Source organism: Dermochelys coriacea, chromosome 1 (genome assembly GCF_009764565.3).
Source record: "Dermochelys coriacea isolate rDerCor1 chromosome 1, rDerCor1.pri.v4, whole genome shotgun sequence".
In the NCBI taxonomy this organism is placed as follows: Eukaryota; Metazoa; Chordata; order Testudines; family Dermochelyidae; genus Dermochelys; species Dermochelys coriacea.
The window spans coordinates 55,105,402-55,124,075 of record NC_050068.2 but is presented as its reverse complement, the minus strand read 5'-3'; the positions used below and the strand labels follow the sequence as shown (position 1 = coordinate 55,124,075).

Here is an 18,674-nt window from a genome sequence, read left to right as displayed (position 1 = left end):
TCCTTGATTATCATATTGCCCTTACCAAATATTACAAGAGTTCTTTCTCTTTCTTTAGGCTGCTTCTAGCTGAAAAGATGGGCCATCTTTGCAGAGATGATTCAGTGGAAGGCTTGAGATTCTATCCAAACTTATTTATGACACAAAGTTAATGATATTGTAGTTCATGCATGTTTATCATGTAATGGTTGAACACAAGAGAGCAGAAGGGGGAGCCCTTCAAATTACAGATTTTAAGATTTTGCTTTGTTAATCAAGACAGTGGTGAATATTGTGATGAAAAAGCTTTTTCAGCTATTTCAAATGCTGAGTGGTTTTATATGGAATGGAGAGGAATATTACAGAAAGTAACAGGAATCATGGAGTCAGAATCATCTGATCTCAAATTGGCAAGCTGACTTATATGTAGTCAGCATAAGTTTTACTCTATAGTCGGTTTAACTTTTCACTTCAGGAGAAGTGATGATGATTTCACAAGAGTTAAAGTGGAGGAAATATCCTTTGTGGTCTGTTTGCAGAGGCAAACAGAACATAGAACACTGTCATTTACTGCCTACAGATGACAACAAGGAAATAGAAGTGTGTACATTCCAAAGCAAGCTTCCTCTCCGTACTCTCCAACTTCAGTATATTTTGTGTGTCTGTAAATTGAGATCAGAGACACATATCCATAGGGATGAGAAATGTGACATGGTTTATGCATGTTGAGGTCTGAGGAACAAAGCAATATTGAATGCTCCCTTTTCCCAGGAACTATAAAAATGTTTCCTAGTGAGGTTCCCAAACTCTGGGAGTCGAAGCCCAGAGAATTCTTTATAGATATAGAGACTAACCTGTGTTATGAAAATCTGGAAAACGTAGTGTTTAATGTGTCATGTCTAATGCTAAATAGACAAACAAGAAGTATTGTGAGTGCAGAGTTCCTCGTTTCTTTGCTCTCCCTCCCCCAAAAAGCTTCATTATGTTGCTGTTTGTGTGTGCTTTTGCCCGCTCCTTTAGATAGTGTTGAGGGAAATCAATTATTCTGTCACTACATCCTGTCCAGCAGCATAATGAGCTGTTTTTCCTTTTGCACTTCTAAAGAAACGTCATTGATCAAAGCTGCCTACCATGTGTCTGTCTTGGAGTGATGGTTGGTTAACTTGCATATCCTTAGTCTGCAGAAACCAGTGTTTTAATATTAAAAGGAGGAACAAAAAACCACTCACTTTTACCAGTCAAGAGGTATAAATCCTTTGGTTTTACCTATGCTGTGGATTTACAGAATTCAATTACACAGCCCTAATTTTCTGTAACTCCTGTAGACTTGTATATTAGTTATATGTTTTAGAAGAGCCAGAGTTACAAAGATGATGGTAAGTGGGTGTCAAAGGCCCACATGACCAATTATGATCTATTATTGCAGAATTCAGTTCAAAGTTTGGATGAAAACCACACTGATGTAGCTTTGAATTAAAGATATGGCAATAATAATCAGATGGAAGTTAAAAGAAAGGAAATAGAGGTTCTTTTAATTGTCTGAAAATATTTCTAGAAATCTTACAATATCACTACAGTTTGGTCAAGTTTTTGATAGAGGTATGAAAAGTTACTGTTTTCCCATGTATCTCTGCTTTAAATTTGCTTGGATTCATCTTCCATGCCTTCATTGCAGAATCTTGTAGGATGCTTGTTTGGAGCAAAGACATGCTGTTCCCTAGTGCATCTCCCTAGGTAGCTTTCATACTATGCTCTCTTAGGGCACTGTTCTTGCATTTCCTCAAGTGGAGGGGAGCCAAAACTCATTGATCAGGCAGGGAAATGAATTACACGGGGAAGCACTGGCAGCAGGATATTCTCAATGCTCTGTACTCTCTCTGTAGTAGCTTTGTAGGGATCCAGATTTATGGGTGGGGACGGAGGGGCCAGTTGAACTCCTCCACATTCTCTGTTTTTTCACCTCCTACTAGTAAATAATGGGACAGATCTGTACAAATTACTCTGGACAATTTACTCTCAAAGAGTTGAAGAACTGAGAAGCAGAGAGGACGCCTAAAGTGGATGTTCTTGCTGTCTGTGTGTTGCTGGAGAAACATGAATGTTAGGGAAAGATTTACTGGTTTAGGTGGCTGAAACCTTCTTTATAAGGGGGCAGCTTTTCCTCTCCACAGTCATGATGCAAGTGAAAAAAGAAAATACCAAATTTACACTCCTAGCTTCCATTCCCCTACTCGGGAATAACCCACATAGAGCCCTTAGTTTTTGTCTCAGTTGAGCAATAACAGTACGACATACATCTTAGCTTTAGCCTTATGGTACTTCCTTGGCCTTTTTTCAAGATAAGTCCTTTTTCTTTGTATAGAGAGAGAAAACTCCATGGGTTAAATTATGTGGCTCATTTAGAATTTAATTGTATATATTAGAAAATTGTTGCCACAAAGTAATAAAAATAAACTGATTTTCTTAATGTGTCTATTTCTGTTTTCTAAATGCTTTGGGGAACTTTGAAGCCACAAGTCAGAGGCCTGGAAGTTTGATAGGATAAGTTTTTAAATTTTCACTGTCTGATTGTATCCTTAAGAATAAAATACAATGTATATTTTGCTGGAATGTAGTGGTTACACATCTCAGCAGAAGTGCCTTGTCACACTTCCATCAGGAAGCATATACTTCCGCAGAGCTCTAAACATTTATTTTTTTAGTCCATGAGTAGCCACTCTTCCCACCGGTACATAGTTTAGGGTTCAGCACATGGAACCTCGGGTCTGATTTTAGCCCTGATTGTTGTTAGAAATCCAGGATTCTTTCTTTAATAAAAAAAAAAGTGTTTTGGAAATATCTCTTGATTGACAACACCAGGATACAAATGATCATCTGCAAATTCTCCAACAGTAAGCTCTTCTAATAGCTAAAGGAACTCTGTCCAATGGCCTGAGTCTGAACAGGTCTGCTGCTTCTGAGTGCCTGGGTAGACTTACACCCCAATAATATAAAAGAGCACACATACTCAATAACATATCCTAGAGTTGTGGGTACCAGTACTTTCAGAGCCTAGGGTCAAGACTTCCTAGTTCTTTGATTTATAAATCCAGAAACCCACAGAAAAAGGGACTGACTCCAAGATAGGACTTAAAATTTTCTTTTAAAAGATTGCAGGAGGAAACTGTTTCAAGCTGACATTTTGTTGGTTCTCTTATTTCCATGACCACTCTTGAAGTAAACGGGGACTATTTGCAATGAAAAATCAAGGCATAACTAATTGTCACATATAAGAATATATTTAGTTTGGTTTTATATTGTAGGTGTTTAGTGATTCACTTTATGTAAGTAGAGTTCTTTTCAGATGCTTGTTTAAATGTGACAACTTTAGATTTTTTTCCCCCTCCATAATAAATGTTTTTATTAGACTAATTAAGACAACATCAGTTGTACCAGGTGAGGACTGCAGAATTAGGAATTAGAATCCTGCAAGCCTAAACAGGCTTGATCCACCACTTGTTGAAGCTTCTGGCAAAAGTCCCATTGACCCCAGGTGCTGGATTAGTCATATTGTCTAGTATAATTATTAAGCCCCAGTGAGTTAATCACTTAAAGAGGAATATATTGAGTGGTTGTGATACCATAGAAAAAAAGGATTGTTTAAAGGACATGGTGAAATAACACAAAATGTTTTGGCCTGTGCAATATAGACAAAGGGTTACTTGAGAGTTAGGGGAAACTGGAGCCAATATGAATAAAAGATGAAATAGGGGGAAGGGATATATAATTACGGTTCTGTAATATTTTCACTTTTCTGTTCACTTTAGCTAGCCTCCCTTCACCTATTATAAACCCGGGGCTTTTGTATTTTGAGAGCTTCTTACTATTTGCTAGACCATTCCTTATTCCTTCATAAATGTTTAAATTTGGGTATGCTAGAAATTTAATCAGCTTGAATCTTGCCACATGTCACCAGAAGTAATGCTTGAACAATTACTATTTTTGATCTTTCAACAGTCCTGGGGGTGTTTTGTTTTTTTTTCCCCCAGGAATATTTTGGGAAAGCGATTATCTTTCTCTTGGGCTTACTTCCAGCAGGGACTGTAAACTATGTAAGGACAACCAGCTTTAATGATAATGAAGTAGACATTTTGTCTGCTGCTAGCCAGCTGCCTTAAAAATCAGTGCTGGTCAAATAGTTCTATGAAAAAATTGTTCCTGCTGAAATTTAGTGCTTTAACAAAATTGGACTTCAGTTCTTAGCATGACAACATGTTTATGTGCAGACCTAAACCAGGTGCTATGAATGTCATAATAATCTTATCTAAGTTTTAATACTGTGCTCATCACTCTATTATCTGAGTACCTTACATTTTCAACCAAATAATCACAAATTATTTTGTGGGGAATTTTGTTTCCTTATTGCAAACTTTTGGATTATATTGCTTTTGGCAGAGCAGATGATAAGCAGAGAGATTGGTATGAAGGAAGCATGAGGAAGGGCTGGGGGGGGGGCTAGAAGAGCTGGGTTTTATTCTTGGTTCTGTCTGTAACTTCAGCCAAATCTCTCAGTGAATCAATTTTCCTACCTATAAAATGGGTATAAAACCTCTGTCATAAAGGTGCTTTGAAAATTACTTACTGTTTTTAAAGCATTTTTAGATCACTGAATGAATGGCACTATAGAAGTGTGCCGTATTATGAGTAAAGTATATTGTCAGGTCTTCCAGACCCTTTGAATAACTATGAAAGAACTAGATTGTTTTCTTGGGTACTTGTGACTAAATTAGAAAAAAAGTCTTATCCATAAGACGAAAAACTTGGTGAAACATTCACTAATATAAGGTTTTGCAGATGTTAAACGTAGGCAGCATGAGTGAAGTGTTGATTTGAGTGCTGGGAATTCAACAGAGCCTCCCACGGAGAAAGACTTTTTTACAACATAATCCCTCTAGTCTCAACTGCTCAGTCATTATTAACGTTATTTTACAACTTCTTTGCTGAAAGGGAAAAGGGGTAACTGAGTATGGTTTATCACCTATTTCACACAAAGCACTCTGATATTACGTTACATCTGTTCTGGGCAGCAGAGTACCCAGTATCTTAAGAGACCTATGTGGAATGAGCTGGTGGCCTTAGTCCATTTCCTAGTGCACGTGACCACATCAGTCACCCCCACTGCTGGCATGAACTGGGATTTTTGTTGCCCGAGTGATCAGACAGGCCAAGGACTGTTATCCTCTAACCCCTGTAGATTAGGGCTGAGGCATCTCACCCGAATCTTGTCTCAGAGGAAGTGTGAGACAGCTTGCATGGCTGCTGCTTGTGCTTTGCCATTTAGTGGTGGTGGTAGACCTCCGTAATATCAAGTGAGATTTGAGAACTAGACCCCCAAAACAAACAAACACTTTTACAAGTACTAAAGCATGGGTGGTCATCATGGCTGCATAAAGAAACCACATGTCCATCAGTTTCTGTGGGGGAAGAGATGACCAATGTTAGTAGCATACATCTTTGCTTGGGTCGTCCAAGTCAGGATGATGATGAACATGGGTTTGAAAGGTCTTTATTACTGTAACACTTTACTCTTTGCTGTCCAGAAAATTGTCCAAATTACTATGCAAGCGTTTATCTAGCTTTCTGAATGTTTCTGACAGCACTCCAGATGGCAGTCTGCCTTTGAAGCTTAAAACACCCTGAACCAAGATTAGCATGTGGAAAAGTTTTTAACTTATGTTGATCAAAATAGAGAGACTTTCACAATGAGTGAACCTGGGAAAGGGAGCGGGGGCACTGCAGAGGAATTGCTGGATAGTTAGATGAAAGTTACCAATTGCATGATTTCAATATTTGGGTGAGGCAAGAAATACTCAATGTCTTTGGATGCTTTATCTTCCTAATCATTTGAATGAGGTAAGTTAACTGTTAAAACCCCAAACTTTTTTTTGCATATTTTCAGACAAAAATAAATTATGTTCATGTTCTTATAACATGCCCAGCACCATAGTATCTGAGTGCCTGAAAGCAGAAAGATTCTTTACATATAACAAATATTGATAGATTGAGAGAGAGAGAAGTAACCCAAGCAATAAGGACACTAGTTTTAGCAGTGATCTTAAGTATCAAGGGTCAGGGTTCATTGCACAAAACAGAAGGAAGAATTTGTTTTACTCTACAATGTCTTTCAGCAAGAAGGTAGCTTTTATTAAGTATCCCTTTCCTAAGTGCCCTTCATAATAGTATCTAAGTGCTCTCTATAAATCTTGAGTATGATGAATAGCCATAAATGCAGTAGCTTCAGCTTCATATCTGTGCTATAAATATTAGGGGCTGCTGCTCTGGCTTAACTAGTGCTATGACTTCAATTTTATAGTTCAGCTGTAAGAAGTTTTTTGAAGATTCCCCTGCTACCCTCCCACTCTTAGACAACAATAAAAACAATATCTGCATTATTCAAGCATGGGGCTTATACTTAGTTATAAATATTGATTTTATTTACCTATCTCATAGAAGTGGCCTGATTTTTCAGAGGTGTTGACACTCATGGTTCTCAGTGCTTTTAATGGGAGCTGTGGTAGGGTGTCTCTGAAAATCAGGCCCCTGATGTAGGCACTGAAATGTGGTTTTCAGTGCTTAACTTTAGGCAAATGCGTTTGAAAATTTTGGCCATCATGCTTTGAATGGGCAGTTTAAATGGTCATTGTGTCCTGGTTTTAACACGTGTATCCCATCTGGCTTATTCTACACACCCAGCATAAGGCATGAAACCCAGAGGAGTTCAGGAGAAGACAGGGCCAGGCCATTTGGCTGAGTGGCTGGTGGAGTGTGCATGGTATTGGCACTTGGCATTGAGATCCTAGGCCCCCTGCCAGCCCATCCTTTTCTCAGTGTTTGTTTTTCCACGAGGAGAGGAGCATTTTACTGTAGCATTTACTTTGAAGTAGATGCTGGAGACAGACATTTACTTAGACAGACTTAGACCACCTGGATTGTGTCAACTAAAATAACTCAGCGGCTCTAGGCTGACCTCATTTGAAGTAGGTTTCAGAGTAGCAGCCGTGTTCGTCTGTATTCGCAAAAAGAAAAGGAGGACTTGTGGCACCTTAGAGACTAACAAATTTATTTGAGCATAAGCTTTCGGAGGATGGGAGTGAGGAAGAGTTTGTACTGAGGAGGTTGTTTGCAAATTTAAATGTCTGAAAGTCAGAACAAGCCTCCCTAAGAACGGCCACACGAGGTCAGACCGAAGGTCCATCCAGCCCAGTATCCTGTCTTCCACCAGTGGCCAATGCCAGGTGCTCCAGTGGGAATGAACAGACCGGGTACCCATCAAGCGATCCATCATCTGCCGGCTTCTGGCAGACAGAGGCTAGGGCCACCATCCCGGCTCCTAGCCACTGATGGACCGAGCCTCCATGAATTGATCTAGTTTCTTTTTGAAGCCTGTTATAGTCAATAAGGAGTGAGAGAGTTAAACTGTTTTGCCTCGGCCTGAATTCAGCTTCTGCCCCTGAGCCCCGCGGGGCTGAGCTACGCTGCACTAGGCAGCGTCGGGCTAACACGCTGCCCGGCCGCCTAGGGGCTGGGTGTGGGATCCAGCTTGTCCTGGGGGGGGAGTTCAGGGCATGGTCCGCCCAACGCTTCGGGGCTCGCTCTGTTCGCCGAGCTCGCGGTTCCCGCCCGCTCTCCGGGGGGGGGGGGGCGCGCCGCAGAGGCGTGAACCACCCTCCCTCCCTGCCCCCGCCCGGGCGGGGCCTCCCCGTCGCGCGCCCCCTGCCGCTTCCAGCTGCTTCGCCCGGCCAGGGGAGCGGCGCGCGGCCAGTCAGCCACGGGGCGGCGCGCCCTCAGCCCGGGCGCGGGACTAGCTCCGCTCGGCCGGGAGGCGTCCCACGGGGCGGCTGCGGAGCCGGGCTCGGCGGGAGAGAGGCGCAGATGTCTGGCCGCGAGAGGCGTCCGTCCCTGCAGGTAAGGGCTCGCTTCGCCCCCTCGCCGCGCCTGGCGGGCTTGGCCGCCCGCTGCTCTGGACACGGGCGGGATGCTGCGCGGAGCGCTGGAAACGGTCTCAGCTTGGCAGCAGCTCCGGCGGGATCCTGCTAAAGAGCCGCGTCCCGCCGGTCAGCAGCAGCCGCTTGGCGTCGCGTGGCCGTGTTGTGGGCTGGCGGGCTCCGTGCGTGCTCCCACCGGGGGCTCGCCGTTACGGCCGCAATTTCCCGCGGCAGAAGGGCCCCGCTTCCTGCAAACACCTACCTAAACGTGGGCTGCTGCTTCTCGGTTCTCTCCCCTGGGGCTCCCCGCTGCCTTTTTCAGACACTGGGACGGATCCTGCCTTCCGCGGCGCCGGGGCAACCTCCTTCATTTCTAGGGGAGCGTAGCTGTCAGGAGAGCCGGCAAACGATGCACGCTTCTGCAGACCTTTACCCCCTTCTTCGTAGGAATGAATTTAAATTAAATGCTTACTTTTAGTCGTCTTTAAAAAACAACTCACATGAAACTGTTTCCGATATCTTGATGCAAACAATCATATACGCTTTTTTTTTTTTTTTTTAATTCTCTTGGCTAACGTTGTTTGTGCTACAGTTAAAAATATAACACCCTGTATTTCTCTAACTCCTTTTTTCCAACCTCAGTTAGCCTTTCCACCGCCCCCTACTTAAAAAAAACAAAACTCAACTAAAACAAAACACTTTTTTCCCCCCACACATATACAGCTGTGCCCTCAAGTACAGAAGTTCCTTAAAGCAATGGGACCTGCAGAAAAATGTGAGAATGCAGCTATTTGTGGCTAAAATATTTTCACCTTACAGCATAGAAAAGATCATCTGGAAATTTAGTGTTACTGAGCCAAACTAGTTCTAACTTCTGCTGACCAACCAATCTCAATATGTACAATATTTGTACCAGTCTTTATTCTTCATCCTTTTTCCATTGGACCTTCTTTGAAAATGTATTATGAGAAGTGCTCTGATATGTACCTGTTTAGTCAGTGAGAAGTTTCGATAACCCTGCTAGTTGAAAACTTGTAACCAGCCTACATAGAAATGCACCAAAGGCAAACTCTCATCTATAGTTGGACTCTTGTTTTTACTGAGCATCACCTCTCATTTAAACCACTGGATTGAGACTCTAGGAGATCTGTGTTCAAGTTCTGTCAGAGGCTTCTTATGAAACCTTGAGCAAATCACTTAGGCTCCTAAATTCCATTGGAATCAATGGAAATTAGGAACCTAAACACCTTTGAGGATTTGGTTTGAATCCCTGTACTTTAATTCTCCATCTGTGAAACTGACATACTTCCCAGGGTGCTGTGTAGCTCAGTTGATTTCAGAAAAGCATCACTAATAAGTGGAGTCCAGGAAGAATTAAATAGCACAGAAAATATTTTAAAAGGGAAAGAAAAGACACCCATAAGGGTAAAAGACTGGATGCTTGAATTCCATCTCTGATGCCACCAAAGGCAACACAGTATATTTAATTCTTGACATTCATTATTTATTCTTCCTTGAAAGTTCTTCCAAATCCTTTGATATATAGTAAACTCATCATTCATTCCTCACAGCAGTCCTTCAAAGGAAATCTCATCCATATATATGATCTCTAAACTAGTTCTAGACGTCCTGAGGCTGAAGGTTGCTGGCTACTTGCTGTGAGGTGCTGAGCTCCCTAGCCATACTGATGTCAATAAAAGCTCAGCACTTGGTGAGATTAGGCCCCAAATGTTGGTGGAAGCAGACTCTACCATCTTTGTAGTAATATCTTTCTTACACATGGCATTTCTAGTGCCATTAGTGTCTTTCAACTGAAGATAAGATTTCGAATTTGAATAAAACCACATATAACAACAATGCAAAATTGTCTTGCTCATATGTCCAACACTGATCAGCTTTTGATAAAATATGATGCCACCTAGACTACTCTGTTTGTTATAATGAGTTGGGGGTTTATATTAGAAGATCTGAAATTCCCAGCAGATGTTAACTCTTAGGAAATCAGCTAATCCTAAAGGCAGTTAAAGAGCTACTGGTTAAAAATGATTGATCACCTTTCCTGAAGTACAGATCATTAGAAATAAGATACTTTAAAATATTATTTTCTTTTCACAGTTTATACTGTTCGCATTCTTTTCATGTTGGGCAATATAAAGGAACTTGCCAGCCAGTTTCATACTTGTGCTGATATGGAGTTTCTGGTTGATTTCACACTCAAGTTCTCCAGCACTAGTAAGATGCTTCAATGTTTAGTTTGCAAAGACTGCTGAAGAACGTTTATTAACGAACAAACATTAAGGACACTGTTTTTCACCAGATTTTAAAAAAAATCCTGGCAACATTTCTGTTGGTCTTAGATTTTGTAACACTTTATTTTCCCCGACCATTTTAATTTTTTTCCTGACAGTGTCCCTGTAAAAACTCGCCAGTTTCCTGATGAGCTGCTAGGGGGCAATATAGTGTGGATGAAAAAGCTGCTGTGGAGGAGAGGCTCAATCATGAGTCTTGAGAGGAGCCAGTCCAGACTTGACTCTATTCACTTGCCTGTCTCCGGAACTCCTCTCATCCTCCAAGTCTGCCTGCCCAATGTGCCACTCCTCCTCCCACTGCTTGGTCCCACCCTGCTCCTGAGGCCAAGAAGTTGCTGAGGACAGGGAGGCACTGGCATAGTGTCAGCATCGTATCTGAGCAGAGAAGCAGGAGGGAAGTGGCTGATAGCTCAGGTGAGATGAATGTCTTTGTCTATTGCAGAGGAGGGGTGTGGTTCCAAGGCTTCTCAGGGTGGGTAGAGGGGAGCAAGAGAAGATTGGAGATCTGAGAGGAAGGAGGAGGGTGAGCACTTGCTGTTGGGAGAAGTGCGGGAGCCACCAAAACTGCTGTTCCCCTTAACACTGAAGTGAGTCAAAATTGTGAGAGTGGAAAAATGTTGCTTTAAGTCAGGTTCATTTTATAACCTTACTGAACTAAATCTCAAGTAGTGCTCATTACGTATCTGGTTAATTACTGAAGGCCCTTTACTAAAGGAAGTGTAGTATATAATCTGCTTTATATGAAGCCTTACCTTCCTTTACAAAGAGGGAATATTTGCTGCATAATATAATGATTCACCTACAGAAGCTTGTAATAAACAGGTATTTGTGCCATCACACTGGCTCTTGAATCTTTGGCAGTTGCTTTAAAAACAGATCCGGAAATTAAAGGAATCCACTGGGTGGTAAAGAGTTCTCTATCTGTTTTATATAAAATCAGTAGAGTCAGCAGCATGACTATGAAGCAAGAGTCCTGTAATTTTTAGTGTGTGGGAAAACTCATTTGAATATGTGAAAACAGTCTATGTAAATTTAGCAGGCTGTGTCCCATAAGTCCACTTGATTTAAATATACTAGTCTGTCAATATTTGCACCAGGCTGAGATGGGAGAAAAAGATGGAGGGAGCAATAAGGGGAGAGGATTGAGGCACGTGTATGGAGCCACAGAGGGAACAGGAAGAAATGAGAGCAGAGATGTAAAGGGGTGTAGGATTGAAACTGAAGCTCAGAACTTGAAATGTGAGACTGCAAGCTCTTCACTACACTGAGAGTTTTTAGCAATTCTTTCACAGTGGGTCACCAACTGCTGATGCTCCAGCGGTGCTAGCGAAGGTGAGAACACTAGTGTAGATTGCATGCAAACATTTTTATCACTGTATTGAAGCCTTCTCTGAGCAGATCTAAACAAATCAGTGGTAAACACGCTGGCACTTGATCTATACTAGTGCTTCCACCAGTTGAGCAGCATTGGTACTAGGCCAATGGTGAGAGAATTTCTAAAATTCTCCATGTAGGTACAGCCTAAAACAGTGGCTCTGAACCTTTCCAGATTACTATACCCCTTTCAGGAGTCTGATTTGTTTTCCATACCCCCAAGTTTCACCTCACTGAAAAACAACTTGCTTACAAAAATCAGACATAAAAATACAAGTGTGACAGCATGCTATTACTGAAAAATTGCTGACTTTCTCATTTTTACCATATAATTATAAAATAAATCCACTGGAATATAAATATTGTGCTTACATTTCAGTGTATAGTATGTAGTGCAATATAAACAAGTCACTGTATGAAATTTTAGTTTGTACTGACTTTGCTAGTGCTTTTTATGTAGCCTGTTGTAAAGCTAGGGAAATATGTAGATGAGTTGACATACCCCCAGAAAATCTCTGCATATCCCCAGGGGTACACGTAGTCCTGGTTGAGAATCACTGTCCTAAAAGACTGGAAAGGATTTAAGGAGATGATTTTATCAGGGGAATTTTGAATAGATGAAAAGGGGAAAGGCCAAAGAAGAGACTGTTGCAATTATTATTTGCATTACAGTAGCACCTAAAGACCTCAACTAATTTTGGAACCCCCATTGTGCTAGGTGCTGTGCATATGCTTTGTAAGAGAGAATCCTTGCCCCGATAGCTTTATACTCTAAATAGACAAGACAGGCAAAGGGTGGGACGGGAAACAGAGGCACAGAGATCTAATAATAATAATACCTAGCTCTTATCTAATGGTTTTCATCATTAGGTCTCAAAGCGCTTTGCACAGAAGGTCAGTATCCACATTTTACAGATCGGGAAACTGAGGCACTCACCACCACCACCACCCCATCCTCAAGATAACCTCACACACACACACACACACACACACACACACACACACACACACACACACACACACACACACACACACACTGGAATCACTCATAGCCACCCCTCACCTCCGATGCACCCTCCTCCCCAACACGCTGGAGTCACTCTCAGCCAATTGTCCTGTTCTGTTCATTCCTGCTGAAGCATCTGGCAGAAGTCAAGATATTGGGCTAGACGGACCTTTGGTCTGACCCAGTATGCCCATCCTTATGTTCTTATGATAGGAACGGAGGAATTGCCATACAGGACTTATAGTCCGCCTGATCTGGTATCTTGTCCCTGATGATGGCCAGTACCACATGTTGCAAAGGGAAGTGCAAGAATACCCATAAAAGGCAGTTATGGAATAATCTGCCCATAGGAGAAGTTGTTTCCTAACCTCTGTTAGTTAGCAGTGGATTTAAGTCTTGAGACATAAGGCTTAATTATCACTGCATAATCTGCGTCCTCTCTAATAGAACTGTGGATGTTCTCATTACCTATATCGATGTCTAATCCTTTTTAGAATCATGTTAAGGCCTTGGACTCGGTGATGATTACATTCTTCAGATATATGTGCTTTTATTGTCATATTACTCTTTACTTATTGCTTTGCCAAGCTGTGCATGTTACTATTAATCAGTCTCTCTGCTGGGTAAGAGAATGTGGAGGAAGGATGGACATGGGGAATATAGGAGAAGAAACCAAGAAAATAAACTTTTATGTAGTATTCCTCCTATGTTCTAGATCAATGACTTTAACAATCTTGTCAATATTAAATGAACTCACTGTGTTTATGATTACTGACAAATTGAATGGTCTGCATTGTGACTGAGAGACTTAAAACTTTCTCACTGTCACCTTTGTGCTCTTCCCCCATCTGTTGGTTGTATCTAGCTGTTTTCTCTCATCTTAAAATTAGATTATAAACTCTATCGAGCCAGAACTCATTCTTAGAATCATAGAATCATAGAATATCAGGGTTGGAAGGGACCCCAGAAGGTCATCTAGTCCAAACCCCCTGCTCAAAGCAGGACCAAGTCCCAGTTAAATCATCCTAGCCAGGGCTTTGTCAAGCCTGACCTTAAAAACCTCTAAGGAAGGAGATTCTACCACCTCCCTAGGTAACGCATTCCAGTGTTTCACCACCCTCTTAGTGAAAAAGTTTTTCCTAATATCCAATCTAAACCTCCCCCATTGCAACTTGAGACCATTACTCCTCGTTCTGTCATCTGCTACCATTGAGAACAGTCTAGAGCCATCCTCTTTGAAACCCCCTTTCAGGTAGTTGAAAGCAGCTATCAAATCCCCCCTCAATTCTTCTCTTCCGCAGACTAAACAATCCCAGCTCCCTCAGCCTCTCCTCATAAGTCATGTGCTCTAGACCCTTAATCATTTTTGTTGCCCTTCGCTGTACTCTTTCCAATTTATCCACATCCTTCTTGTAGTGTGGGGCCCAAAACTGGACACAGTACTCCAGATGAGGCCTCACCAGTGTCGAATAGAGGGGAACGATCACGTCCCTCGATCTGCTCGCTATGCCTCTACTTATACATCCCAAAATGCCATTGGCCTTCTTGGCAACAAGGGCACACTGCTGACTCATATCCAGCTTCTCGTCCACTGTCACCCCTAGGTCCTTTTCCGCAGAACTGCTGCCGAGCCATTCGGTCCCTAGTCTGTAGCGGTGCATTGGATTCTTCCATCCTAAGTGCAGGACCCTGCACTTATCCTTATTGAACCTCATTAGATTTCTTTTGGCCCAATCTTCCAATTTGTCTAGGTCCTTCTGTATCCTATCCCTCCCCTCCAGCGTATCTACCACTCCTCCCAGTTTAGTATCATCCGCAAATTTGCTGAGAGTGCAATCCACACCATCCTCCAGATCATTTATGAAGATATTGAACAAAACGGGCCCCAGGACCGACCCCTGGGGCACTCCACTTGACACCGGCTGCCAACTAGACATGGAGCCATTGATCACTACCCGTTGAGCCCGACAATCTAGCCAGCTTTCTACCCACCTTATAGTGCATTCATCCAGCCCATACTTCCTTAACTTGCTGACAAGAATGCTGTGGGAGACCGTGTCAAAAGCTTTGCTAAAGTCAAGAAACAATACATCCACTGCTTTCCCTTCATCCACAGAACCAGTAATCTCATCATAAAAGGCGATTAGATTAGTCAGGCATGACCTTCCCTTGGTGAATCCATGCTGACTGTTCCTGATCACTTTCCTCTCCTCTAAGTGCTTCAGGATTGATTCTTTGAGGACCTGCTCCATGATTTTTCCAGGGACTGAGGTGAGGCTGACCGGCCTGTAGTTCCCAGGATCCTCCTTCTTCCCTTTTTTAAAGATGGGCACTACATTAGCCTTTTTTCTTCATTGTGTTTGTACAGTATCTACCATAATAGGGTAGACACCATTATAATGCAAATAATAATAATTGCCTTTCTTTGATAATAGTGCCTTTTGGGAAGGTCTTATCTTTTGGGTTGATTGTAGCTTCCTTTTCAAACAAATTGTTGCTGCTGCTATCATAGGTGTCGTCCTACTTTTTTTTTTTTTTTTTTTTTTTTTTTTTTACTACAAGCTTCATGGAGATTTACTTTAATCTATATAAGTGGAACGAAAATAAAAAGTATGCATTGTAGGACGAATTTTCAAAAATGGCATCTATAATTGTGGCACAATCAACTGCAGGTGAAACTGACAAAATTTAGACTTAAAATATCTGATTCACCAATAAAATAGATGGGAAAACTCCAAATTTTAGCACCTTCCCCCTGTGATCAATATCAAGGATGTGCAAACAAATTGTAGATCTAACAGTGATTATTAAATATATTGATAAACCGGAACCAAAAGGGAAGTTTGAGAATCAATGACAGATTTGTATTGATTCATTTTTGTGCTAATGAGGATTCTCTTAAACACAAACCAAACAGTTAACAGAAAGCGAAGTTACTGATGGTTTTATATATGCAAGCACTGGAATAAATTGCCTAGGGAGGTTGTGGAATCTCTATCATTGGAGATTTTTAAGAGCAGGGTAGACAAACACCTGTCAGGGATGGTCTAGATCAGGGATGGGCAAACTTTTTGGCTCGAGGGCCACATCAGGGTTGCAAAACTATATGGAGGGCCAGGTAGGGAAGGCTGTGCCTCCCCAAACAGCCTGACCTCCGCACTCTATTTGCCCCCTCCCACTTCCTGCCCCCCTCAGAATCCCTGACCCATCCAACCCCCCAGCTTCTTGTCCCCTGACCACCCCCTCCTTGGACCCCCACCCCGAACTGTCCCCCAGGACCTCACCCCCTATCTAACACCCCGTTCTCCCTGTCCCCTGACTGCCCCAACCCCTATCCACACCTCCGACTCCTGACAGGCCCCCTGGGACCCCCATGCCCTACCCAACCCCCCCATTCCCTGAGTCCCCCCCAAAAAACCTCCCACCCATCTAACAGCCCCCCCAGAACCCCTGACCTATCCAACCGTCCCCTGTCCCCTGATTGCTGCCCCGGGACCCCCCTACCCCCTTACCATGCCAGAGCCAGCCACGCCACCACGCTGCCCGGCAAGAGCAGTGGGCCAGAGCACTGGCGACACAGCACAGCCCGCTCAGGCTGCAGGACAGGATGGTCCCGTGGGCCGGATGTGGCCCGCAGGCCGTAGTTTGCCCACCTCTGGTCTAGATAATACTTACTCCTGCCATGACTGCAGGGAATTGGAGTAGATGACCTCTCAAGGTCCCTTCCATTCCTACAATTCAATGAACACTAGCAATAATTCCTCAGTACCTGTGTGTGCAGAGGTCAGAATCCATGTTGTATTCTTAATTTTAACCAATCTGTACTTTATATGAATCCTGTTGCTTTAGCGCAGCGGTTCTCAAACTGTGGATCAGAACCCCAAAGTGGGTCGGGACCCTATTTTATGAGGTTGCTAGGGCTCATGTTAGACTTGCCGGAGCCCAATACCCCTTTGGCCCCCACTCTCATCCGGGGCGGCAGGGCTCGGGCAGGATCAGACTTTGGTCTCCCCTCCTAGGGTCATGCAGTAATTTTTTTTTTTTTTTGTCAGAAGGAGGGTCACGGTGCAATGAAGTTTGAGAACCCCTGCTTTAGTGCATTGAGATTCTTATATAAAAGCTGACTACTGCAGTCATTGCAATGGGATTGCTATCCAGACCTTAACAGGTTGGTTGGAAGGGTAAAGCGATAAAAGAATTTCATTGTTCTGATACAGGAACTGACATTTGGGAGGTGAACTTTGTTATATACTGAATTGTAGCCATGCATATCTAGGTGCACTGGAGATATGTAGCTGATTGTAAGGTGGATAGAAGAGGAAATGGAGATATTAATTATTTGTCAAAAGTTTTTCAACTAATGTTCAGGTTTTTTTTCTTTTATGAAGCAAATTCAACAGGGTTCTAATTTTTTGAAGTTTTAATTTTCAGGTGTTCTTGAAAAAAGTGCGTGTGCTTTGGCGGTGGAAAAGGACATGAGGAATAAAAGGACCTGGGAGCCCACTGATCAGAATGAAACAGATGTTGAAAGATTTTTCAAATCTATTGTTAGTTGTGCTCTGTGATTATGGTGAGTATTGTAACTCAAAAAGGCATACTGTAGCTATTTAACTAAAGTCATTTGAAAATGTTAATGTGTAGTGGTCTTAACAGATGATCTGGTTCATTGGGAACATGCACAGAATCCATTTCAGGAGTTCACAGAAATATAGTCTTGGACTTGGGGAAAATGTAAATGACTTAACTGAAGGCTGTATTTGTATCAGAACAGAAGGAAGACCTTCTCCAGCTGTGGATTTGTTCAGAATAAGAAAGAATATACTGAACAGATTTCTGTGCTTTCAGAGTAGCAGCCGTGTTAGTCTGTATTCGCAAAAAGAAAAGGAGTACTTGTGGCACCTTAAAGACTAACAAATTTATTAGAGCATAAGCTTTCGTGAGCTACAGCTCACTTCATGCAAATGCATCCGATGAAGTGAGCTGTAGCTCACGAAAGCTTATGCTCTAATAAATTTGTTAGTCTCTAAGGTGCCACAAGTACTCCTTTTCTTTTTGAGATTTCTGTGGGTATCAGCAAGCAATCCTGGCTGTCACCAGTAACTAACTAAGCAATGTTATATGGCAAACCTTCTATATCACTGTATTTCACATAATTCAAAGGAAGTGGGGGAATGTAGAGCAATGAAAATTTTTTCCAGTGCATCTAAGTGATGTAGGAGCCCTAAATGCCTGTTTTAAAAAGTGACAGGCACCTAGGTGCTTAAAAACCATTGACTTTTCAGAGAGACATGAGTTACTAAGTGTCTAATTCACTTGGAAAATGGAGTTAAGCTTCTAATTCACTTAAATGTTTTGAAAATGTTATTCCTAACATTTAAATTAAGTGAAGTTGGTCTTTTGACTCTCAGTACATTTTCAAGCTCAAGCAAGAAAATTAAGCTATGCATAGCTCAGTGTACAGCCTTGAAAAGTTTGGAGTCCTGATTTAGTCTGCTTCTATGGATGTGGTGTGGTAACAAGCTGCACGCTGGCCAAAAAGGTGAAGACCAGATATAAATGGTGCAAAATTTACAGCTATTTGCTCTCAAAATACGTGTGAGAAACTGAATTACAGACAGTTATTAAATTCTGCACCTGCCTTGTTACACAAACCCACATCTTTGCTCCCAACACTATGACAAGAGATCAGTTCTACATTTAACAAGCCTTTCAGTTGTAATAGCTTGGGATGTAATCTAGCTTACAACAGAAATGGGACATTTTGTTTTTTATGATGGCATGGTAGATGTCAACTCCCTGCCATTTTAATCAGACAAGTTTAACTAGAAAAGTTAACAATACAGCCTTGAATGAGAGACATGGAGAAGATAAATGATTAATCCACGTATGTGTGGGTGAAATGAAATACTATGTCTACAACTTTTTGAGGGGAAAACCATGCGTACAAACATTACCTAGTTAACCCACAAATGTAAAAGCCATGATTCTTACACTAAATGGAACTTTGTTGAATCTAGTCTACAAGGTGAGGCTAGGGATGCT

General features: G+C 42.1%; 2 protein-coding genes across 7 annotated transcripts in view; both read left to right on the top strand.

The window, feature by feature from the left end:
- VPS36 (vacuolar protein sorting 36 homolog) overlaps window positions 1-2,444 on the top strand; it is a 30,202-nt gene extending 27,758 nt beyond the window's left edge. For both annotated transcript variants that reach the window (XM_043504456.1, XM_038371662.2), the window contains exon 14: window positions 59-2,444. In XM_043504456.1, coding sequence (XP_043360391.1) covers window positions 59-152 — 94 coding nt within the window. In that variant the 3' untranslated portion in view covers window positions 153-2,444. The remainder of the gene's footprint in view (window positions 1-58) is intronic.
- Window positions 2,445-7,752: 5,308 nt separating this feature from the next.
- THSD1 (thrombospondin type 1 domain containing 1) overlaps window positions 7,753-18,674 on the top strand; it is a 46,481-nt gene continuing 35,559 nt past the window's right edge. Inside the window, exons 1-5 of one of the 5 annotated variants that reach the window (XM_043504454.1) lie at window positions 7,753-7,923; window positions 10,373-10,666; window positions 11,058-11,157; window positions 13,127-13,170; window positions 17,064-17,202. In XM_043504454.1, coding sequence (XP_043360389.1) covers window positions 17,145-17,202 — 58 coding nt within the window. In that variant the 5' untranslated portion in view covers window positions 7,753-7,923; window positions 10,373-10,666; window positions 11,058-11,157; window positions 13,127-13,170; window positions 17,064-17,144. Of the gene's footprint in view, window positions 7,924-8,473; window positions 8,719-10,350; window positions 10,667-11,057; window positions 11,158-13,126; window positions 13,171-17,063; window positions 17,203-18,674 lie in introns of those variants that run through there. The other 4 variants (XM_043504453.1, XM_043504455.1, XM_038387897.2 and 1 more) reach the window with 4 other exon arrangements.